Here is a 25,172-nt window from a genome sequence, read left to right on the forward strand (position 1 = left end):
TTTGCCAGTTTTATTATTATATGCTGCTGCTTACTGCTTTCCTTATACATACTTACGTACATACGTACGAACGTACGTAAGTGCGTGCTTGGGCGGTTAAGGGTATAATTGCTCAAATAACGGGTAATTGCTGCTCGCCACAAATTCACCACTCTCACTGCTCTCTCTCTCTCTCTCTCTCTCTCTGTCTTTGGCGTGCGCACATTTGGCCAACAGCGCTCTCGGGCCACAAAACTTTCGCTCGTTTATACGTATTATGTTATCTCGAAACTTTTATAGCCTGCCGCTTTTTTTTCGGGGGTGCGGCGCCCACGTATCGACATCCGACAAGAAGTAGGCAGCGCCAACAGCAGGCACAACATGCTCCATGCTCAGTTCGCGTATTATTCCAACATTTTCACTGCTGCTGCTCGGTCATAGAGGCGCGAAAAACATACAAAAATAAATATGATGTGTGCAGCTGAAAACAATTCACAGTAAAGTTATATGCAAAAAGTGTTTTGTGTTTTTAGTGCAGCGCTTGAAGCAACAGTTACCGTTACCATTACCGTTACAGTTACCGTTACAGTTTAATTGTAAATAAACAATCATAAAGTATAACAAACAAGCAAGCACTCCACCAATTTGATACGTATAAAATAAAATAAAAATGTACAAGCAGAGCAAACTAAACAAAAACAATAACTGAAGATACATACACAGATAGAGAACTATTGAAACTAGATATATATGTATAAATGACAACGTAGCCTTCAAACGCAACAGAAGCACACACAAAAACTAAAACTAAAGTTGCAAACGCACAAAGCTAACAAAAACCAAAAATAAAACCGAATTTTAACAATATTTATAACAGTTTTAGCCGCTAACATCAGCAGCAGAACTACAACTAAAACTAAAACAAAAATAAAAAGAACTACAACTGAAACTAAAAAGTCAAGTCGCTAGGTGGCGCGAAATTCCGGCAAGCAAATGTCTGGATAAAAAGCAACAGCTCCGTTGACCAATGGATGAAAATGCAGCCGTCGTCGTCATTTTTGTCGTCGTCGTCTTCGTTGTCCATTTGTCATCGCTTTTGTCAGACTCAGACTCAGCCGGAGACGCAGCCAAAGAAACAACAAGAACCTCAACAGCAACTAAAACACCAATTAGTAGCAGCCGTAGAAACAACAACAACAACAAAAACAGCAACAGCAGCAAAGACAGTGATCCAAGCCAGTCGAGATCAAAGTCAGCTCAACAACTATTATTGCACGCCCTGTTTGGTGCAGGATTCATTGGCGCTGACGCTGCAACTGCGACTGCAACTGCAACACAGCTCAAGCTCAAGCCCAAGATATCTTCCACTGCCTCGGCTGGCTGCGGTTTAGCTCGCGCCAGATTTTACAGTTAGTTGGCTTGCCAAAAAACAATTACAAATATAAAGGAGCGCAGGCAGGCGCCACCCACAGCAACAGCCCATCTGAAGTAAAAGTAACAAATAAAACACCAATAAAATATAAAATAGTAACTACAACAACAACAACAAGCAGTACAACAACAATAGTAGAAGCAACAACAACAGTAGTTAGCACCAGATAGATCCCGTGCCAATCACAAGACCCAACCCAGACCAGAGATACACCCCTTCCGCATTTTAGCACGTCGTCGAGGACGCACCGGAAACTTTCGAAGTTAAGCAGTAGGATACAAAACAAAATGGCGGATGGTGGGCATTCATTCGTGAAGAAGACATTTCATAAGCCAACTTACTGTCACCACTGCTCGGATCTACTCTGGGGCCTCATCCAACAGGGCTACATATGCGAGGGTGAGTTGAAGCATAACCATAATTTTAATTTATCAATAAATCAAGCTAAAGTTTCCATTATCGCAAGATAATACCAGGCTATCTTTTTTTAATGGCACAGGCAAGTGCAAAGTGCCAAGTGCAATTTAATGAGCACTAAATGACACTAAACGCGCAAACGAAGCGCAAATCATTGAAAAGCGAACGCAAATATATAAAAATAAAATTGTCTTGTTTTGAAAATAAATTTTCAAATGCCATAAACATGTAGTTCGTGTGATTCCTACAAATTGCATCCGTACGCTCTCCACATGACCAAAAAGCTCACTCTCCCCTCCCCTTGGCAACCTACAGCATCATCATAATCATCATCATCATCATCAGCAACATCATTAACAGTTTCTATTTGTGGCACGAAGTGTGCGCAGTTGAACTTATTGCAAAGAGCGAACGGCAGCCATGACGCGAACGCAAATCCAAACAACGTCATAGACACAGATCGTGCGCCCAAGCAATTGGCAATTGGCAACTGGCAACTGGCGCTATAGTGGCCGCAAGTATCGAATCGAATCGCATCGCATCGAATCAAACAAAATCTATCAAAATTTGTTTTAGTTTTATTTCCATTTCCATTTCTATTTCTATTTTTTGCTCCCCCACACACGCACACGCACACGCGAGCCAATTGCTTGTTTGCCTCTGCCAATTGTAAGCGTGTTGAGCGGCCAGCGTTGGTTTGTTTATTTGAGCTGCTTTAGCCATTGATGCTATTATTATAATTATTGCATATAACGTGAATGTTTCGCTCAACTTTTATGTACACAAAATACATACAAAATGCTTAAGTACATACACTAAACGCTAAAGTTGTATTCTAGGGCGGGTCGCTTTTGCTTAGATGGTAATCTATGGAAAATTCTAAGCAAATTTCCAATCGAAAGTATAGTTATAAGATGAATCCTTTTAGCCAGTAGATTTCTAAGCTCGTCTTGATTCTTAGTACAAAGTTGCTACAATGCACTTTCTAAATTTGTATTTACGCTATGGAAAATATTCACAGATTTTTTCATAGAATATGACGTTGCAATACCATTGGGCGAATTTGTTCGACCACACGCTTTTTGCACGGAATCTACAAGTCAATTGAATTTAGAGCGTAGTTGCAACCCAGTTGCATTTCATACGCACGGCGTAAATCATAGGAAAGCTCTTGTTGCACTATACGCCAACGTTGGTTTGGCTAAAAATACATTCAGCATAATTGCATTTCCAGTGAAGTGATTGCTTGCACAACAAGTAGTCCAAATGCAGAGGACATCTGTGTGTGTGTGTGTGTGGGCGTTGTGAAGTTTCAGCGAAATTTTTATAGCACAGCCCCGGGCGCAAGCATAACGTATACGCTGCGTAGGCAAATGCGCATGAAACGCATCTTTAATTAAGTTGCATATAGCTAATTGCGAAAGCCACAATACTCAGTACTGCTGCCAATTTGAGCTCAGCTCAGTTCGGACTGTTTCCCCTGTTTGTGTGTGTGTGTGCGTGCAAATGGAAGTTGGGATTGACATTGGGATTACCCTGGGCTTCTGCATCGAGGAAGCTTTCCTCGCAGTGTAAGTGCGAAGGCGTATGTATAATTCCAAATATACAGAGTATTTCAGAAAACAAGAGCTTCGCCCCCTCAAATTCAGTTGCTATGCAGCTCTCTCGCTCGCTCATTCGCCTGCGCTCGCTCTCTGCAGCTCTCTGCATGAAACTAGGTCGCAATGCACTCTCAGCCATGCACCCACACATATACATGCATGCAAAGCTCGAGCTATATAGTATATCTGCCCAGCTGCAGGCAACGTTTCAATTGGTTTTCAAGGGTTGCAGGGGCAAGCGCACGTCAAACTCAATTGCAGCAGCAGCAGCAGCGGCAGCAACAGCAGGTGAGCATAAGGACCAAATTGAATGTGCAGCTCTGCCTCTGCCTCTGCCTGTGCGCATGTATCTGTGTGTGCTCTTGCCGGCTGCATTTCCATATACACAGATACAGACCGAGCCCCGGCCAAAGCTAAAGCTACATACTTGTAGCTATAGCCCCGTACTTATGGCTATAAGTGCTCAGCGATAGCGCAGTGAAGGGCTAAAAGTGCGTCATCAATGGCCGCCAATGAATGTGTCGGTGTTGTTAGCGGAACCGAAAAATCGAATGGCATATGCGCGCCAGCTATGGACATGAGCATGCGTATAAGGGTGGGGGATGTGGATGTGGATGTGAGTGGGAGCTGGCGGGGATTCAGTGATGAAACCGTTTAATTGCCCTCTGCTCAAAGCCAACATGGGCATAGCTGCTGGCGTTCTTGTCGCTCTTGTTCATTCATAGCATAACATAATGAAAGCGTCAAGCAACAACAACAAGAATAATAGAAAAACCAGCAAGCGTATAAAAACAGATTTTCTATATATTTTGGTAGCCGTCAGTTTGGCTGCCGTCGCTATCAGATGCGCGCTGATAGATGTAGCGAGGGGTGGCTGCTCCACAAGTAGATTCTGCTTACGTTGCAGGTCAGGCCAGCGTTGATCCAAACCATTTGGCATCTCTTATAGTATATGTTATGTTGTGGCTAGACGACTTTGAGATACGCTGATCGAACTCGAAAGCCAGCGTCTATGACTTTTCGTCGACTGTAATTAATTAGAGCAATTTATTTATGTTATAAGCTTACAGGGTATGCAAATTCAAATTGTTGCCTCTGCCAAATGAGCGAAAGAGAGCGACAGAGAGAGAGAGAGAGTGAGCGCGGCTATGGCGACGTCAACATGTAGCTTTGATAGCCAAGCACATTCATCTAGAAAGTCACGGCGCACGCGAAATCCTTGACTGTTGCCTTGTGCATGTGCTTACGCATGTATATGTTTGTGTGTGTGTGTGTGTGTGTGTGTGTGAGTATCTGTGTGACGCACAACATGTTTTTAACAGCGCGCATTTGTTGGGATTGGATTCAATTGGATTGAATTGAATTGAATTAAATCAAATTCATTTGCAGCTCACAAATTATATTTGAGTGCATGGGTAAATCTTGTTATGCTATTTCCAGCCCAAAAAGGACTAAAAATACATTTATGTATCTGCTGCTGTGGCTGTCGTGACTGCAGCTCGATGCAGAGAGCTGATTGTGGAATTATATTTATCATGCTTGTGTTATGATTTTGTTTTAGCCAAGTTGACCTTTTCGCTGGAAATTCGATTTTGTTTAACATTTGCGTCACTTGCTCGCAATGGCATTGCTCTGATTGTTCTTGTTGTTGGTCAAGTTCAAGTGTATGCGTCTGTGTATGTGTGTGTGTGTGTGCGTCACAAACATAAATTGGCAATCATTGCTATATTTACTAATGAAATATGAAATTGGTTTAAGCAACAGTTTGCAGCCAACACTTTTAATAACTTGCTTTACAATTAATACATTAAATACTTGTTGTTGTAATACGCATGTCAACAACTTACTATGATGGCAATATATGTATATGTGTGTGCGCTTCTGTGTGTGTGTGTGTGGTTTTTCAAACATTTCTTTCGCTAGCCAGTGTTTGCTTTGACTGCTACTTTTGGTTTAACTTTCTGCGCATTTCTTCGAGTACTTTTAGGATATTTGGCTTTATGTTTCCTTTGTTATTGTTGTTATAAAAGCTACACGCACATCCACACAGAGGCATACCAGCACACACACACACACATACACAAATAGGGAAAGAGAGAGAGAGAATGAGAGACAACGCTCAGAACAACGCAAAGAAAATGTAAAAGTAAAAGTGTGTTGAGTTTCGTGAAATTCCCCATTAGCGCACAAAGAACAACATTTGAAAATTTCCCATGCGTCCTCAGCGTGCTTATCTTTGCTGTTGTCACACACACATATACACGCACACGCACACGCACACATAGACACAAACACAGACAGCTAGACGCACACAAGTACGCATATTTTGGTGGTATACATAATGCCAATGAAAATGCAAACATTTTTTATTTGCACTCCACAAATACCTGAAATACCAGCACTTGGTAAATTTCCATGCTAAATATATCGTTGTTAATTGCAATCAAATGCAATTTATGTTTCTATACTATATAGTATGTATGGCTAATATTATATTTCACACATATACATACTAACTCACGCCTGCATTCGTTTCGTGTCTGCGTGACGTTTAAGCCAAAAATAATGATCCACTAGGTGGCATGCAACATGCGCTGTAAACTTTTAGAGTACTCGTTTATTTATATGCAGACACATACATATTACATATACAAATACATATACATATACATATACATATACATATATATATATATATATATATATATATATATATATATATCGTAGTACATATGGCTAAACAACAACAAGAACAACAGCAACAAATTTATGAGTTCATCCATGACGTCAGAGCTACAACGTCTCAGGTCAGCGCCCCACTTTTTGTAGCTGCGTACACATGCATACTAAAAATATAGACAATTAGGCATCTATTTTCATCTATACATAGCTACAGATGTATGCAATTTTTATGCTAACACTTTATGTACAGGTTTATATACATAAACAGAGAATTATGTTCGCCTTTTGAACTGAAAATAAAATAATATAAAATAGGTTCTTATAAATATTTAGAGACAGCTAAAAATTCTTCATACTATTAGCATGGAGAACCAAATAATCAAACAATCAAATATATTACAACATATTTTTATTAAAACACGGCTAAAGCCTGAGCACTGAAATAAGCGAACGAAGCAAAAGATTTTATTGGAGTAAAACTATTTGGAGTCAACTAACTGAACTTTGAAAAGTAAACACATATAGTACATATATCAGAGTAAAAATGATTGCTTGCTGTTTAGGTTAGTGCGTATTCTTATTAAGATTCGACTAATATCTGGAGTTATTGCAACTCTGCTATAAATAGACATTATACATACGATATAAGCTATGTATATAGATATATGTGCAAGTGCAAGCCTAGAGTGAGCAAACAGGAGTCCTGGAGAAATGTCAACTCTCGATGCATTCAGCTTTCGCTTTTGTGTTCGTGACTGACACAGACGTTCGCTCGCTCGCTCACTCGCTCACTCGCTCAGTCGCTTGCTCTCGTGCATAATTTTACCTTCACAATGCGTGCGTGTGGGCGCGAGTGCAATATGCATGCATTTGCATTCGTGTGCGTGCGGAAAACTTCAATGAAATTGCCGTCCATGAACTCTTAGCCAGCAGCAACAAGGGGCCATGGCGATGGCAAAGCTGTAGTATGAATGAAAAGCTAACCGACTGACGTAGAATATTTCCCAGGCCCAAAAGCATAAAATCAAAATCGGTCATAAAGCTTGCAGGGATACTTAACGACTATATTAACTGGTATACACATCTAACTGGACGAAATGCAAAGAAGCTTGCAGTCCAATTGACGTCGGTGCACAGAAACTATTTTTAGCTCACCTGGTTATTGTGTCTTTTCTCTTTTGCAGTTTGCAACTTTATCATACATGAACGATGTGTCACCAGTGTGGTAACGCCCTGTTCCGGAATAGCACCATGCATTATAAAGGTGCGTACAATTACACAGATACAGAAAATTATACATAGACACATGCATACAGAGCTGCTGCTGCTGCTCCTGCTTTTGCTCCTGCAGCAGTTTGTACATATGTTTGTGTGTGTTCATATCATTGTCACACTGTATAACTTGTCAACTGTCATATCTTTGGACAGAATCCCGTCGCCCATTGTTGGTCGGAGCCGACACACCACAAGAGAAAATTCTGCACTGTTTGCCGTAAGCGATTGGATGAAACGCCAGCGGTGCATTGTTTAGGTAAGCCCACATGTTCATTTTAATATACATAGACTCGTACCCCGACGCCACATCCACCATCCGCATGGCTGGCATGTCCCCATTGCCATTATTTTAACATGAATTTCATAAGCAATTCCTGTCGCAGTCAAACTCAAGCTCATTGTTATCATTCACTTTTCCTAGGCCATTGTTGTCCATCGCTGTGTGCAGAGGCAACACTTTGATTTAACCATGTGTAAAATTGCTTGCTCTTTTTCTAGTTTTCATTTACGTTTTAAAGTTAGATTTGCTGGCGCAGTTATAGTAGTCCATAATCACATATAAATCGATCTATTATTTTCAATAACTAGCGCATCACTTGTAAGCTGGATGCATTCTTATTCTTCTATTACACAAAAGTAAAAATATAGGCTTAGTTTTTGGTTAGTCCGTTTTCTCATATATACATGCATATATCGAAATCTATATATCTATAGAGAAAAAACGGTAAGAGCTTGAAGCCTCAAAGCTGGGCATCATTTTCATATTACAATTTATGGCTGCTTAACGGAGTTTATTTTCCACCGATAAATTTACAAAATCAAGCAGATTATTTTTACTTGGAAGAAAAATTACAATACTTTTGGAGCTATACAAATATCGATTTCAGCAGCTTATGAACAAGCAGATCGTACTGTGTATAAAAAACAAGAAAATTTATATGTTAAAAAAGGTGAAGAAAAATATTAAAAATAAACGAACGTAATCTATTTTCTTACAGCTCTAAAGTAAAATTTGTATAGACAATTTATAGACACAGCAGGGCAAATCTTTCAATATAAATTCAAAAGTAGCCGAACACATTTATCAGACATATAATTTTGAGCGCCAGATCAATTTCATATAAGTCTAGAGTGGCTAAGCTCAGACATACTTAGATTTGTAAACCATCTCAGCGTTATTTATTATTTTTCAATCAACTAAATGTTAAATACTATTTACAGTTTGCGAATATTTCGCGCATACTGAGTGCCAAGATTTTGCTGTGCCGGACTGCACCGAGAATGCCACATATGTGCCGGGCAAGGAGCTGCTGAATGTGAAACATCAAGTGAATATAAATATAACTCGTTGCGCTATATATGTTCTATATACGATATATATTTATAATTACAGCACCATTGGCGAGAGGGTAATCTTCCATCAACGTCCAAGTGCGCTTACTGCAAGAAAACCTGTTGGTCGTCGGAATGCCTCACAGGTGCGTGTTAGCCTTGATGACCTTCTGTCTGTAGCTTTTACTAATTATATACGATTAACAGGCTATCGCTGCGAGTGGTGTGGCATGTCCACGCACGCCGGATGTCGCATGTACCTGCCAACCGAATGTAATTTTGGTATATTACAACCTATCTACTTACCTCCGCATTCAGTGTCCATACCACGTACTGAGGTGCCAATCGAGGCAATCATTGGCGTTCAGGTCAAGTCGAAGACGTCGCTCGTGCGCGATTATTCGTGTCGTAAGTAGACCAGTACAATTAATTCCTTCAATAGTGTGTCTCGATATTCCTCATTATTGACTGAGTCAGACGGTCAATCAATCAATCAATCAATCAAACAATCAGCTCAATCACCCCATCAGCTCTTGATGTTGTGTCCATGGACTAAGCCATCATCTCCAAACAGCCACATACAAACACTTTCTTCAGTTTCAATTCAAGTTCAAGTTGAATTTTCAGTTTAAGTTCTCTTACCGTCCTCGCTCATAATTTCGTCCAACTTATGTTTATAGTTACTTTTATCTTTTGTTATTTTAAACGTTTCTTTTTTGGTTTTTGATTGCGTCGCTAACGCACCGGCAGCCAGCCCGGAGCTCGTTGGAGCCGAAGCTGCGGCTGCTGCGGCGGCGGCTGGTGACGTTGGTGGGTCGGGTTTGTGTCTCAAGGAGCTGCTCGAGCTGCACAGGCAGCGACTTGAGCAATCAAAGCAACATTTTTTACTTTCAACGCCGCCCACGCCCACATCCTGTGGCTCTATCTCGCTCTGTGTCTCACCCACACCCTCGCTAACAGTGGGCGAGACGAGCCAATCTCTGGAGCAGCAGTCACAACAACAAGACGATCCCGATGAGGACTACGAGCTGCAGTGCGACAGTGCGCTGCAGCTGACCACCAATTCCAGCAATGTGCCCATACAAAAATCACCATCCAGCAACTCCTCGATACACTTGCTCTACACCAGCCTCTTTCGCAAGCTTGCCCATGGCCAAGCGCAGCGACGCAGACGCGACGATGCCACGCACAGCGAGGGAGAACAGGAAGACGACGAAGCGGATGGTGGTGTCTGTGATATAAGCGGCGGCGAGCTGAGCGATGAGTACGATCACTGTGACGTCTCGTTGCGCAAGCGCTCCACGCGTCGCGTCGCTCGTGGCGATGTCAGTGAGACGGACTATCATGGCGATGCGGAGCTGGAGCTGGAGCAGGAGCAGGAGACAGTGCCGCGTGAGAGCTGCTACGAGACGTCCGATAATACGGACGATCTCGATTCCAGTCTCAATCTGATTAGCAACCTTAGCTATAATAGTAGTAATAGTAATACCTCGAACAACTCCGATCCGCGCCGCAACACTGCCACTGGTCCCGCCCCCGGTCCAATGCAGGCGCCTGCAGCACAAGCCTTAAGCGTTCTCCCGAGCCGCAACCCAAAGACTGCCAAGCCCAAGCCCAAGCTCAAGCCGAAGCCTGTGCTGAGTGCGCCCAAGCATAAGGGCGGCTCGCTCAGCTCACCCAATTCCAGCGACTGCTCCTCGGCAGCGCCAGTGTCAGCGAACACGCCGCTGTCGCCCGTGGGACGCAGCAAGAGCTTCCAGGAGCCGGGCGTCTCACGCTACAAAAAGTACGGACGTGGTCTGTTCCAGCGACGTCGCTCCAAGCGCTCGCCCAAGGGCGGCGGCACGAAGAGCAACTACAGCCTGGACAGACTCTCACAGAACATAGAGATAACTATACAGGATGAGGATGGCAATTATCAGGTGTACGACGATAACTTTGATACGCTCAGCTCGCCACGCCAATCGCACGAACCTAATACCTATGCCTACGATGTGGTCGATGTGGACTATGACGATCTCTATTTGGACGATCGGCCGCATAGCGCGGGCGATGGCATTGCGGGCGACATTAGCGATGCCTCCCGTGCCAGCGATGTGGAGCATGGCGAGCATGCCCTGGGACGATTCCTACGTCGCGTGCGCGGCTTGTCCGCCGGCTGGCGCAAGCCGCGCTACCAAAAGCGCAGAGGTGAAGCTCGTTCCATGAACACGTTACAAAAACAAAAAACAAAAAAAGCTCGTTTACGTAAACTCCTGCTAACAGCAACTACTGCGGCCAAGCCGACCGTTGTCTACTCCACAGTATGCAGTGCTCGTCTGGCTAAAGATTCGTTTTGGTTTCAGGAATTTGTTTTCTAGTCTTGTGCTAACCACTTGTTGCTTACGTTTTCTGATTCGTTTATAATTTCTGATTGTATATGTACTAATCCACTAATTCAGCTACTAAACTCACTAAGCCAGCTATCATCTCTCATAGTAATCACAGCGACTAATCCTCACTCACTCAATTGCATGCTCATTGCTCACTCTAACCAAAATCTGGTGCGTATGCGTCCCGACTGTTAGTAACATTTATCCTCTTGTGCCTCTCCAGCGCGCAGCATATCGGAGGAGTTCAGCAGTGGCGATGCGCCTCGCTTCAAGGATGAGGAGTCACTAGGCAAGGCCGAGTCCTCGCATGGCATGAGCAGTAGCGGTGGCGGCGGTGCTGCAGGCGGTGGGCCAAGTTGTTCGGGACAAGCTGGCGGCAGCAGTGGTGGTAGTGGTGGCGGCGTTCCTGGCTCCAGCAACTCCACACACTATCGTCCAGACTCTTCAAGCCACAAGTCAGACAAGTCGGAGAAGGATCGCGAGAAGAAGGAAAAGGAACGTGAAGAGAAGGATATTGGTAAGCAGCTTAGTTTAGACAATTCCTATATATATATATATATATGCTTGTCTTTTGCAGAAATGATCAAGGTCTTCGATGGCAACAACTCATTCCGGCGCCAACAGTACCGTGCCATAATCGTCCAGCGCACGTATACGTTGGAGCAGCTGCTGACCACCGCATTGCGCGCGTTTCACATCACGCGCGATCCAAAAGCATTTTATCTAACCGATTTGTATGCGGCTCCTGGCATGGAGGATGCTCCGTTGCAGGACCCGACGCCAGTGCTAAACCTCACACACGTCGAGGGCAAGCGGCCGGCCATGTATTTGCGGTTTCACGACAAGGACAAAGGCCATGTGCGTGTTTATCCGGGAAAATTGCAATGCTCGCTGGAGGATCCATATGTCAATGTGCCAGTGGACAACACCACAGTTATTAAGGACTTGATACGCGATGCGCTGGACAAGTTTGGACTACAAGATAACCAAATACAGGACTACAGATGCTCGGAGGTGCTGCTCGATCGTGGAGTCACTGAGCGCATTCTCTCCTGGAACGAACGACCTTGGGATATTATGAAGCAGCTGGGCAAGGACTCGATACGCCAAATGGAGCTCATGCGCTTCTACATGCAGCACAAACAGGATCCCCATGGACCCAATATCGCACTCTTCGTCGGAAATTTGCCCACAGGACTCTCGCAGCGCAACTACGAGCAAATCCTCAACAAGTATGTGACAGATGAGAACAAGTTCACTAGCATCGGTCCCATCTACTACGAATACGGTTCCGTGGTGCTTACTTTTGAGGATGCCCAAAAGGCGGTAAGTGATCAATAGTATTTTAGAATGTAAAAGAAATTTGTGTTGAAATTCAATTCAATTGATTTGTACACTTTGAGAAAGCCTTTAAGAAATAGAATGCTAAACGCATATCCTTTTGCAGGTTCGCGCATTTTACAATCTGCGCGAAACGATCATTGAGGATAAGAAGCTATTGGTACTGCTGCTGCCCAATATTGAGCCCAGCATGGTTCCCTCGGATGTGAGGCCACTGCTCGTTTTTGTCAATGTCAAGTCTGGCGGCTGTCAGGGTCTAGAGCTCATTTCGAGCTTTAGGAAACTGCTGAATCCCTATCAAGTGTTTGATTTAGATAACGGCGGTCCATTACCAGGGTAATGCATTGGAACTAGACGCTCTTTGAATTAATTCGTAACTTGTGCTTGCTCTTGGTTTTCTTTTAGCCTTTATGTATTCCGTCAAATCACCAATTATAAGATCTTAGTATGTGGCGGAGACGGCACCATTGGTTGGGTGCTGCAATGCTTGGACAATGTTGGACAAGACTCGGAATGCTCTAGCCCACCGTGCGCCATAGTTCCACTAGGCACAGGTAAGACACAACTTTGTGAGTCTATCTATAGAGAGCCTGCTTATACTTAATATGCTCCGACTGCCAGGCAATGATCTGGCACGTGTTCTTTGTTGGGGCTCTGGTTATACTGGCGGTGAGGATCCTTTGAATATGCTACGTGATGTTATTGAGGCCGAGGAGATACGCTTGGATCGTTGGACTGTTGTCTTCCATCCGGAGGACAAGCCGGAAGAGCCGGCGATGAAAGCGCCCTCACAAACAACCGGTAAGAAGAAGAAGGCTCACCAAGCACATCTATCGCAACAAACAAATCAGCATCATCAATTACCGGCTCTGACATCGAGTGATATATCAGGTCATTTGATGTTTCAAAATTCTTCAAAGTTTTTATTATGCGTTTCACTGTCTAAACTTATATTATGCCCCCGCCCCCCTCCACCTAGCTAAATATCTATTTTAAATAGTAAGCCCTCAAGCCAAGCTTCCTCCTCCCACATCCAAACCACAAGCTGTTGTAATTTGATTTAATTTGTTTTTTATGCTGTAATTTAGCTACTTATTGTGTTTATGTAATTGTTATAAATAATTAAATATTACTACAACAACGGCTTTGATAACTACGTTAGCTACAGTCTATTGAATCAATTCCAATTAAATCGATTCCCTAGCACAACCTACTTAAAGTCCGTTAACTTAAAAAAAATAAACCAACCTACTTCCGTCCTTAGAGCATTGAGTCCAAGGCTCAGTAGCTTAGAACATAGCGTAGTTGAACCCTTTCAAAGTTTGGTAGCTGATGATAAATGCTGTTAGTTCAAACTTAAAACTTAAATAATTATTTGCAGTTGCAGTGCATTAAATTAAGTCTTATATAGTATGTGTATTTCAATACGTAAGTACAACCAAAGAATTTGTTAATATTCAATTAAATTTGGTACGACTGTAATAAGTACAGTCATGGGTAAAGCCGTGTATAATATCTTGATGTGTTGTATATATCAATGTTCGATGTCATGTGTCAATATGTGCGTTTCTAGTATGTCCAACTTGATGCGCTATAGAAATTTACTAATGTTATATAAATTCATGCAGGTGGTGCCCAGAATGAGGACAACTCACAGATCTTTGTTATGAACAATTATTTTGGCATTGGCATCGATGCCGATCTCTGCTTGGACTTTCACAATGCACGCGAGGAGAATCCCAATCAATTCAATTCTAGATTGCGCAACAAGGGCTACTATGTCAAGATGGGCTTGCGCAAGATTGTAGGACGCAAAACGGTCAAGGACTTGCAGAAGGAGTTGCGCCTGGAGGTCGATGGCAAAGTAGTAGATCTTCCGCCCGTCGATGGCATCATTATATTAAATATATTGAGGTAAGTACTAATACAAAGCATGCTGGTAAATTAAAAGCTGTAAACTTATTTATGGTCAGTTAAAATTGTTGTTCTGCAATTGGAATTTGATCTTCTCAAAATAAATCCATTAAATGAGCGACCTGAAGATTAATCTTGCAAAATATCATTCATTAAGAGTCTGTTATATGTTTTCTCTGATGATATGATAGATATGATCGCAATTTATAATTTCTAAACTCTAATACTATCTGAGACAGAGATCTGGACACGCATCCAAACGTATACAGCCAAATTGATTTAGTTTCTCTTGCTGATAAAAAATAAAAAAATTCTTTGAGGCTCACCGTCGCTCCCTCGAACTTTTTAGATTTTCGTTAGCTTTTGGATCTTACAATTAGTTATAAATCTATTGTAATTTAGTTGAAGCCATTTGTTAATTTGTTTTATATCCTATATTTAGCTGGGGCAGTGGCGCTAATCCCTGGGGACCTGATAAGGACGATCAGTTCAGCACACCCAATCACTATGATGGTATGCTGGAGGTTGTGGGCGTTACAGGCGTGGTGCATTTGGGACAAATACAGTCGGGGATACGTACGGCCATGCGCATTGCACAGGTAAATTACACATACGCAGCATTGGACTTGTTTATTAAATATTTCTTATCATATAGGGTGGTCACATCAAGATACATTTAAACACGGACATGCCCGTGCAAGTCGATGGCGAGCCCTGGATACAAAGTCCGGGTGATGTGGTCGTTCTCAAGTCCGCACTCAAGGTAAGCGAATACTGCGCGTATACTTAATATTAGAAAGGCATGCTTAAACTGTTGAGTTGTTAACGCATGAATGCTTTGTTTTTCATTTGTTACTTTTAATTGTTTTTTGTTTAAACCGCTCACTATGCTTTTTTCTTTGTACATACTTAAGCACAAGATTTCTTATTTATTATTTTTGTTACACACAAAATGTGCAGAACCCACAAATACAACTATTTATATATATTCAACTTGACATTTGATAAATATTATACGTGTTAATCCAATAAGAACAACAACAACAGCATTATGATTGTATTGAATTTCAATTGTCAGTAATTACTCTAATTAATTATGTGATTAATTTCAATTCTGTTGAACAAATTTGAGATTGCAGTGAAGATTTAAATACTACAACATAACTTAACATAATATAACATAACATGAAACAAAACAAAACAAAAGTTTGAATGAAAATATGTATTGCAAGGAAACCAAATGGCAATGATGCATGCTTAAGAATCTGTAAACACAATTACAATAATTTCATTGAGCAAATTTGTTTAACTAATAAAATAATGAAATTGTATAATTTATGTATGGCCAGCTGAATGCCTGAGTGTATGTGTGTGTATGAGTGAGATTTTGTGTTGGTTAAGTCAAGCATGCAATCAGTTGCCACGACCTGATCCCCTTCCCTATCACAATCAATATTCAATTGCTGCCAAGTGTATTACACGTGTTTGTCTGTCCTTGTTTTTCGTTTGATCATATTGTTGATAATTATCAATTTTAATCGTTCCCATAGATATCAATACATATATATATATATATATATATTGATAGCAACTCAATTAGTTGTAACTGTTTATGCGTGTGTCTTTGTTTATTGTATGTCATGTAGAGAGCACTTGCCAAACCCAAATCCCTAGAACCCTTGTACATCAATTCAAAATACATATGTAGTCAATATTTTTGCATTTACAAATTATGATAAGATGGAAATTACAGTTGTAGCTATAAATTAACAGATTGACAGCAAATTGTAAATGTAAAGATTCAGCTAAACATTTTAGACTGTGATTAAACACAGTTTTCTTTTCTATTTATGGCCGTATGTATGTGTGTATATAATAATACCTGTGTGTGTGTGACTGTGTGGCTTTGCTGTTGAGAATGTCAGCTTTGACAATGTGTGTTTTATGCTATTTAGGCCACCATGCTGAAGAAAACGAAGAGCAAGCGTCGCTTGACTGAACCACATATATCACCAGCGGCTTTAAGCCTTTCGGTATCATCTATACAATCTCAACAATCCCAACAGCAGCAGCAGCAACAGCAACAACAACAGCAGCAGCAGCAACAACAACAACAACAACAGCAGCAGCAGCAATCTGCTGAAAATGGTGATAAGGATGTGCCCACGTTGCCTACACAGGCATTTGGCAGTACATAGAGCATGGCCTCATCATTGGCCTCCGGTTTGCGATATTGGTTCTCCTGCTTTTTTCCATAGGCATTAAACATAAACATATACAAACTTAAGCAGCCGCGGTAATAGTAAATAGCAAGAGTGAAAGTCCATGAATAACCTACAGAAATCTACAAAATATACAAAACCAATTAAGTTAAGCATATAGTTGTTATCCGTTTCTTCCGTATTTAAATGTCAATCAAAAAAAAAAAGAGCAAATCGATAAACATACATAAAAAAAATATCCATGCTATATATAGAATAAATTGCATAAGCTGCAGCTAACAGTATAAAAAATATTTTGTAAATAAAATGAAGCATTTCGAGTTAAGTAGGCAAACTTGTAAAACTTTTTAGAGCAGACCTGCGCCGAACCACCTAAATACCCACCACAAAGAACACTCTGCACTTACAACAAATAGCAAAGAACAAAAAGAACAACAACACTACTGTGACCACCGCTTTTGAAGTTAAAATTTAAATACATATTGTACTTGCCTTAGAGCTGTATTTGATTCACATACATAGCCGTGTATGTATGTAGAAGCACTCACACACACACACACACACAAAACACATACACACTTTTAATTTCTTGCCTATGATAAGCAACTTTGATTTCTTCTTACTTATTTTGTTGTATTAATATTATAATTGTTATAATTTTAATTAGTTTAGTTATTGTTTGCAAATTACTAGACGCAATTTTTGAACTATGCATTCAAATTAAATTTATTGCATTTTGCTTGATTTACAGCAAACCATTTTAAAATAAAAATTAATCATTTAGTTTTGCAATATATTCAAATAAATGCCAAATTTTCATTTGTCTTAACTTACTCTACATATATATTTCTATATTGCTCTGTCTCACTCTCAAACATCTCTTATTTTTTATAACAATTGCAAAACTCGTACAATATGAATAAATATTGGCACACAATTAAACAACAACATATACAACTATTAACCAAATTTCATAACAAAATCTGCTCTTCAAATTTCAAACATTAACCTCCGCTTCGGACGCTTCATTTCTATTTCAATTAATCGCAAAACAAAACAAACCAAAACAAAAACTATAATAATATTGACCTTCATTTGAATTAGGCGACCATGTTGAAAAAGAACAAACTCAAAATGAAGCGTCGTAACACGGAGCCCACAATGCTTGTCGCTGGCTCGGCGAATCCTCCGCTATCGCTGGCCCTGCCACCCAGCGTGGGCGAGGTTCCAGATGCCGCCGAGGCGGACGCCGGACCCAATAACACGGACTTCTGAATATGGTATAGCGAGCGTCTGATTTAACGTGCTTATTGACCTGCATAAACATACAAACCTACACCACACCACAACCACCACCACCGCCAACAACACCACGCACATTAGATTAAATTAGAAATGGAAATACAGAGGAGCAATAGTATAGGCTAAACTTGAACTCAAATCAAAATTTCAAATCAAAATGAAATCTCCGTACACGAAATTGTACTGCAAATTTGTAGCTTATGTCCCAATCATTGTTATCATAATATCCTCAGACCTGGATTAAGTGCGTTAACTCAAACAGCTCGACTCTAACCTCAAGAACTAACTATAACTCAACTTTAGCTTGTTGGCAACGGCAACAAGTCGAAAACTTATGTGTCTACTATAACTTACAATTACAATTACAACTACAACTACAGCAGGTGTGCGCACACACAACTGTGCGCAACACGCAAATATTACGTATACGTATATATAAATGTGAAAGTATGCTGTCACTGTCGCTATTCAATGTTAAATTTTCACACTCTACAATAGTCTGGCAAATGTTGTATTGATTCTCAAGTTCAATTATGTTCCTTATCGTTTTGTTCCTATGTACGTAAAACAAGCAAGAAAGTAACAGTTTAGTGATACCGTTAACAACAAAGTTCTAATGCAGCAAGCACAAAAGAATATGCGTAAATAAAGCGCACATTAAAAGTTAAAAACAAAAAAAGGAAAACCGAAACTAAAAAGTAAAACCAAGCATATACATATATATATAAATATATATATATATATATATATACATACATATATAGTACAAAATTGAATTGTTAAGAATTGTTTGTTAAAATTTAAAGCATAAACAAACTCGATGTGAAACAAAAAAAAAAAAGAAACAAAAACAATTGTCGCACTTGTAACTTTCGCCCGACCAACACTAGGTGGCGCCACAGTGCGGCTAACACTACTCGGCCATGAAACATAAAAGTAAAAAAAAAAAAAACAACATGAAAAAAACAAAAAACTAAAACGCATTGCAAACTCTCTAATAAGATATATACATACATATGTACAGCAGCTGCGAGAAAATTACTACGAAGCATTGTTTACAACAAATATTGCTGCAAATTGCATAGCATAGTTAAATGAAATTACTAATTGGGACGCACTAAATTCGAAAAGATTAGCCAAGGCTTTGCCTTTAGAGATTGGTATTATAAATTTGAGATTGGTAGAGATTGTACGTCTTTGCTCTAAGCATTTGCGTATAACGCCTGATGAAATAAGAATGGGGCTTTAATTAATTGATTTGGATTGTGCAATTGGTATTAATTTTCTCCACTGTTTGTAGAAATATGAAAAATATGAAAACGAATGCATTTTCCAAGCGATGAAAACAAATGTGCCCAAAAATACAGTTTGTTATTTTTTTTGGGGGCATGTAACTCTTTCACTTGCATTTGTCTAAAAACAAAAATGAATTTTTTTGATGCTAAACCCGTTGAATGAAAATTCAGAGAAACAAGAACAAGATGATGAAGATAAAGAAGAAGAAACAAAATGAAACCCAAACTACAATTTCAACTTCAAAACGCTTATTAATAAAACAAATTTTGAAAAGTTTTATAACTAATTTTACATTATGTCCTTGGTTAGACACCAATGCAGGCATTGCTCCAATTACATACATACATATGTATGAAAGTAAATGAAAATACATGTGTGTACCTTGGTAGCATTTGCTGTAGCTGCTTGGGTCGGGATGGGGTGATTGCGCAGTGTCTGCCACGCGGATGTTCGGCTGCGCAACCATCTCATCCAAACACATACGCAAGTAAAGGCATGGGGAAATGCGGATATCCGGCTACCTGGCTCTAATTCGAGAGTTGCGGTAATTTGCAGATCATTTCTCCTGCCTTTCCTACACACACACAGACTCACACATACATACAACACACACACAAATATTAAATTGGGGCGGGGTGATTGCGCAGTGTTTGACAAGTGGATGCTCGACTGCGCAAACATCTCGTCCCGCACACATTACACAAGTAAAGGCAGGGGAAGGGAGAGTATCCTGGTTACCTGTTAACTCTTCTGGGTAATTTGCAAATCATTTCTCCTGCCTTTACTACACACACCAGGGATGGGGTGATTGCGCAGTGTCTGCCACGCGGATGTGCGACTGCGCAAACATCTCGTCCCTGTACACACAATCAAAGGTAGGGGAAATGAGCATATCCGGTTACCAAGCTTCCAGCGCGGTAATTTGCAGATCATTTCCCCTGCCTTTAAACACACCAGGGATGGGATGATTGCGCAGTGTCTGCCACGCGGATGTTCCACTGCGCAAACATCTCGTCCCTGTAACACAAACATAAAGGTAGTGGAAATGACAATATTCGGTTACCAAGCTTCCAGCGCGGTAATTTGCAGATCATTTCCCCTGCCTTTAAACTCACACCAGGGAGCGGGTGATTGCGCAGTATCTGCCACGCAGATGTGCAACTGCGCAAGCATCTCATCCCAATACAGACAGTTAAAGGTAGGGGGTACCTACTACCCTATCCCCTGATTTTACTACACACACATACACACACACACAGTGCCAAAGCTTTCGTCAACTAAGTTTCTAGGTTGCAAAGTTGGCTGGAATTACCAAGGCACTGTTTTTAATTCGTATATTTTCATATTAATATCCATTCCTATATTCGTATGGAATAGGTAGAGATAAGAAAAGAAAACGAATTAAAACATACACAAACAGAAACAAACTCTCACAAACACACACAAACAACACAACAAAACACATAAGCACACACACACAGTGCCGCACCGGCACTGTTTTCATATTTTTTTTTATTTGCTTATTTTCTTATTACTTCTTATAACTGTATAACAATACTTAGTGTATTGTTTTATAATTATGGTTAGTAATCAGAAAATAAACGAATCTTCGATACACAAACAGACAGTTTTAGCGCATTAAACTGTTATGCAGACGGAAATCGCATAACGGTGTTACCCCCTCCAACCCGCCCTCCAATCAGTTCACAAACATTCATTTAAACACCCTCCCACTTATAGCTTGATTTTAGTTCAGCAAACCACCTGGTCTAGCTGCAGTTACGGGGCTCAGTGCTTGAGGGTTGATCAGGCCACAGCTGATTTCCGTAACCCATATTGGCAAATTGGCATGCTCTTAGCCAAGTCAGTTCGCTATGCAATGCAATTACACAAAAAAACACACACACAAACAAGACCAAAAACAAACACAAAAATGCGCGTCAAGAAGGAGAAAAACATACTAAACATACTTTTTTTAAATTATTGCCTTTCGACTTATTTGGCTCAATACACTTTCACACTTACACAAACACTTCTAAAAAATAAATTGCATAGCACTCTGACTGGAACATGTCATATTCCCAAATTTATTCAATTTTAACTCAAATTGAATCGATTAGCCCCAAGCACAGGAATTGCAACTGACAGGTGATTTGAGTTATAACAATAATTTATACAAAAATACACTTGAACAACATTACACTAACATAGTTTTTCCATTATTTTTATTATTTCATTTATTTGAATTATATAAAAAAAAGATAGTTTAAGTATATAATATTCAAAGAAATCCAAAAACATAATTACCAACAAAAAATCCAAAAAAAAAATAAAAAAACTCAAAAAATACAAAAAAAAAATATAAAAAATTAATAAAAAATACAAAAACAACTAAAAATACTAATTATAGAACATACATTAATGTAGATTAATTTATAAGAAGCAGATCGAAAAAATGAAAAATCAAAACACGTAAAACTGTTTTGAGCCAACAATTGTTTCAAGATGGCAAGAGTACCGAACAAACCCATACACATACATACATACATAATTGTAAAAGTAACTATTTTTCTCTAAACCAAAGTAAAATGCCACCATTTTTGCTCCATATTAAATTAAACTTTATGCAGTCCAAGAGCTGAATGATATGAATCAATGAATTAAGTATGTATGTTATCTATATTGAAAAGCAGAGTTTGTCGAACAAAATTATGATAGAGATGATGAATCCTAGAGGAATTTGTTAAAAACAGACTATGCAAGCAAATACGGAATTTATAATGTACAATGGATATCGCTTTAAAGTATTTAAAAGAAAACATTTTGTTGAAAATGCAAATGTGAAAATCCAATCCCCCAAAATTCTTTTGACAGTACGACAAAGTCTTGCAACAAAAATACCGGTAAAGAAAAGGAAATAACAGCAAAATAAATGTAACAGACATAACAGAATTCAATGCATTTTATTTTCACTGTAATATTGTGGTAAGTATTAGTAGCTATTTAGGTTGCTTCGTTTTTCTAACTACACAAAATAAAAGGGGATTCCAATTAAGATTGATCATCGTCTTCAGTGCTTCCAAGCCTCCTTTTAGCCCTCGCACTAAGCATATGCTTAGTAGTCCTACCCGTCTTGTAATAAACACAAATATTTTTGGTTATCATACAATTTAATGGATTGGTTTGATTAAACGATTACATATATATAAAATATCACGTAAATAACTTATCAACTTAATATAGATTTGTTATTGCAACACAATCACAATAATATTTCGATTACAGAATAACTGTGTGCTGCCGAATTTCGAGCGATACAATAATTGTGAAGATTACTATGCTCATTATAGTAATAAATACGTACAAAATAACAAAATGTTCTACTGTCAGATTCGCCAACTATTTATTCTGATCAGAGTCGGAGGCAGCGCCCGATGTGAGTGGTGGTGATGAGCGTCCTTCGAACTGTTCTTGATTAACCAAGCGCTGACGCTCTAAATACATAGACACCTTTATGTTGCGCACTTGATGATTATGGATTAGTTTTAGTAAAGCAATGACGCCAATGCCCACAGAAATTGCGAATGCTCCCCAGGCGCCAAACTATAAAACAAAAATTTAAGTATATTTGCAACTAAGCGCAAATTGCTTAACTTGCCTGTGTAGTGCCCATTTCAATGTAAAAGCTTGACGTATTAATTTTGTCAGTGTCGCCACGTATTATGTTTTGACCGGCCGACGTCTCGCAGGATGGAAAACGCTCAGTCATGCTGTCACACCAAACAATGAATCCCAGGGTAATGAAAATTGCAGATAAAATGGACATGGCCAGCATCCATATACCTAGCACAACATCAACAAAAAGAGCAATAAACGATTCCTCGTCTTTCATGCGCACATAGCTGCAATAATAAACAGTTAGTTGATTTATAATCCAAAAATTTAATGTATGCTACTAACCGATAGATTTGCACTACAGATATTATAAATAAAAGGACGCCAGTAACAAGCGGAAAGCTGCAAAATCCGTACGAGGCCCAGTTTACATCGAACATACCTAAAATCAAATACTATTATATGAACATAGCTATATTTTTTGGCACAACTTACCATCTTCTTCGCGCCATTTGCCCGTTGTGAACAGTAAGCAGTGTCCGCTGTTGGTAATGTTAATATTAATTAGTCATTTTTAACAATTTGTTGCTATTACGTCGCTGAATACATACCAAAACTGGTGGACATTGATGGACAAGGGCAGCACAATGCATAGCGATAATATGAAAAGCAATACATGCCCTGCGATTTGACTAAGCAAAAGTACATTTGCCAAAGCCATTATATTTGTATTTTGGTAATGATTTATATAGTTTGTTTATTTTCTATGCACTTCTTAGTGATGGCACAATTAATCATACAATAATCGAATATGTTGTTTCAATTTATGTTTTAATATTATCACAAAATGTGTTTTATTTTACATTTTAACTGCTCATAAACCATTGATTGGATGCCATTACAAGAATCAAAATGCCATTAAAATGTCCATTAAATTTACAAACATTATTAGAAGCGACAGCTGACTTTAGCTTTTTTTTTAATGTATTAAATCGCAGTTTTAGTATTTTTTACGTTTATAAAAACCGCCAGATTTGACGGGATAGAAGCGAATTTCGCAGTCTTGACTGCATTAAACCGAAAACAATCGCGAAAATGGAAACCGAGCAAGAAAATGAAAATTTAAATACTACAGATGCAATGTGCCAGACACAAAATGTAAACACTTTTCCAAGCAGCAAATGGATTAAGCTTAATGTAGGTGGAAAAATCTACACAACAACAATAGATACACTAATGCGGTAAGCATACAAATCAGAGCTCAATCAAATCGTATGTACATATTTATAAATGATATTTTTGCATAAATTATAAACAATGCAGCGAACCAGACTCAATGTTGGCGCGTATGTTTTCGCAAAGCGGTAGTATGATGCCCAGCGAAAAGGATGAACAGGGTGCATATTTGATCGACAGAAGTGCTCGTTATTTTGAGCCAATTATAAACTATTTACGCCATGGCCAGTTTGTCTGCGAGGAGAATGTTAGCTTAAAGGGGGTGCTAGAAGAGGCACGCTTCTTTGGGATCTACAATTTAGTCACAGAACTGGAAGAGCTGTTAGAAAAGCAGGAGCAAGAGCAGCAGGTTGCGGACATTCCATTGACTCGCATGGACGTAATAAAAGCTATTATACAAACTTCCGCGATAACCGAGCTGCGATTTCAAGGTGTCAACTTGGCTGGTGCGGATCTGCGCAAGCTCGACTTCCGCTATGTTAACTTTAAGTACGCCAATATGTCGCGCTGCAATTTATCGCATACAAATCTGAATTATTGCTGCCTGGAGCGAGCAGATCTGCAGTTTGCCAATTTAGAATGCGCTCAATTGGTTTCCGTACGTGGTTTATGTGCTAATATGGCAAGTAACTGCAATAGACAACTTTAGACATACGGCTAATTAGCTTTTGAAATTTTACAGGAAGGCGCTAACTTGCGTGGGTGTAATTTCGAGGATCCTACAGGAGTGCGTACAAATCTGGAGGGGGTGAATCTGAAAGGCGCCTGTTTGGAGAGTAGCAACATGGCTGGTGTCAATCTACGGGTTGCGAATCTTAAGAACGCTAACATGAAGAATTGCAATCTGCGGGCTGCTGTTCTAGCTGGTGCAGATTTAGAGCGCTGTAATTTATCAGGCAGTGATTTGCAAGAAGCTAATTTGCGCGGGGCCAATCTTAAAGATGCTGAGCTTACGCTTATGGTAACACCACTACATATGTCACAAGCAATACGTTAATCTCCACGTGCCTTTTAATTGAGCTTTATGCTTTATTATTAGTTTGTAAGTAAGATATGTATGCAATTTGTGATGCGGTTTTAACTTAACTTATTGTAAATACCCATTTATTTAAATATTCTACTTAAGCCTCATCAGTATTATTTAAGCATGCTGCAA

At 39.7% G+C, this 25,172-nt stretch overlaps 3 protein-coding genes across 6 annotated transcripts; 2 read left to right on the plus strand and 1 right to left on the minus strand.

Annotated features, from left to right (window-relative positions):
* Nucleotides 1–856: 856 nt before the first annotated feature.
* LOC108603619 (diacylglycerol kinase theta) lies at nt 857–17,169 on the plus strand. 4 transcript variants are annotated; one of them, XM_017992571.1, is made up of 16 exons: nt 857–1,810; nt 7,296–7,375; nt 7,540–7,642; nt 8,608–8,714; nt 8,780–8,864; nt 8,926–9,126; nt 9,469–10,908; nt 11,314–11,607; nt 11,668–12,416; nt 12,538–12,767; nt 12,837–12,985; nt 13,053–13,322; nt 14,060–14,345; nt 14,788–14,944; nt 15,001–15,108; nt 16,301–17,169. In XM_017992571.1, the coding sequence occupies exons 1-16, from the start codon at nt 1,699–1,701 to the stop codon at nt 16,541–16,543; spliced, it is 4,614 nt and encodes a 1,537-aa protein (XP_017848060.1). In that variant the 5' UTR covers nt 857–1,698; the 3' UTR covers nt 16,544–17,169. The 4 variants fall into 4 exon arrangements, with proteins under 4 accessions (XP_017848060.1, XP_017848061.1, XP_017848062.1 ...); XM_017992572.1 differs by having other exon boundaries at nt 13,053–13,232; XM_017992573.1 differs by lacking the exon at nt 9,469–10,908.
* A 4,698-nt stretch (nt 17,170–21,867) lies between these two features.
* Nucleotides 21,868–23,553, minus strand: LOC108602097 (transmembrane protein 179). Its single transcript, XM_017990120.1, has 5 exons — nt 23,392–23,553; nt 23,276–23,322; nt 23,126–23,222; nt 22,824–23,067; nt 21,868–22,768 (listed from the first exon to the last, which is right to left on the minus strand). The coding sequence occupies exons 1-5, from the start codon at nt 23,499–23,501 to the stop codon at nt 22,565–22,567; spliced, it is 702 nt and encodes a 233-aa protein (XP_017845609.1). The 5' UTR covers nt 23,502–23,553; the 3' UTR covers nt 21,868–22,564.
* Nucleotides 23,554–23,864: 311 nt separating this feature from the next.
* Nucleotides 23,865–25,172, plus strand: LOC108602382 (BTB/POZ domain-containing protein KCTD9). The gene is made up of 3 exons (XM_017990493.1): nt 23,865–24,021; nt 24,104–24,638; nt 24,699–25,172. Exons 1-3 carry the CDS (start codon nt 23,876–23,878, stop codon nt 25,011–25,013), a joined length of 996 nt encoding a protein of 331 aa, XP_017845982.1. The 5' UTR covers nt 23,865–23,875; the 3' UTR covers nt 25,014–25,172.

Source organism: Drosophila busckii, chromosome 3R (genome assembly GCF_011750605.1).
Source record: "Drosophila busckii strain San Diego stock center, stock number 13000-0081.31 chromosome 3R, ASM1175060v1, whole genome shotgun sequence".
Lineage (NCBI taxonomy): Eukaryota > Metazoa > Arthropoda > Insecta > Diptera > Drosophilidae > Drosophila > Drosophila busckii.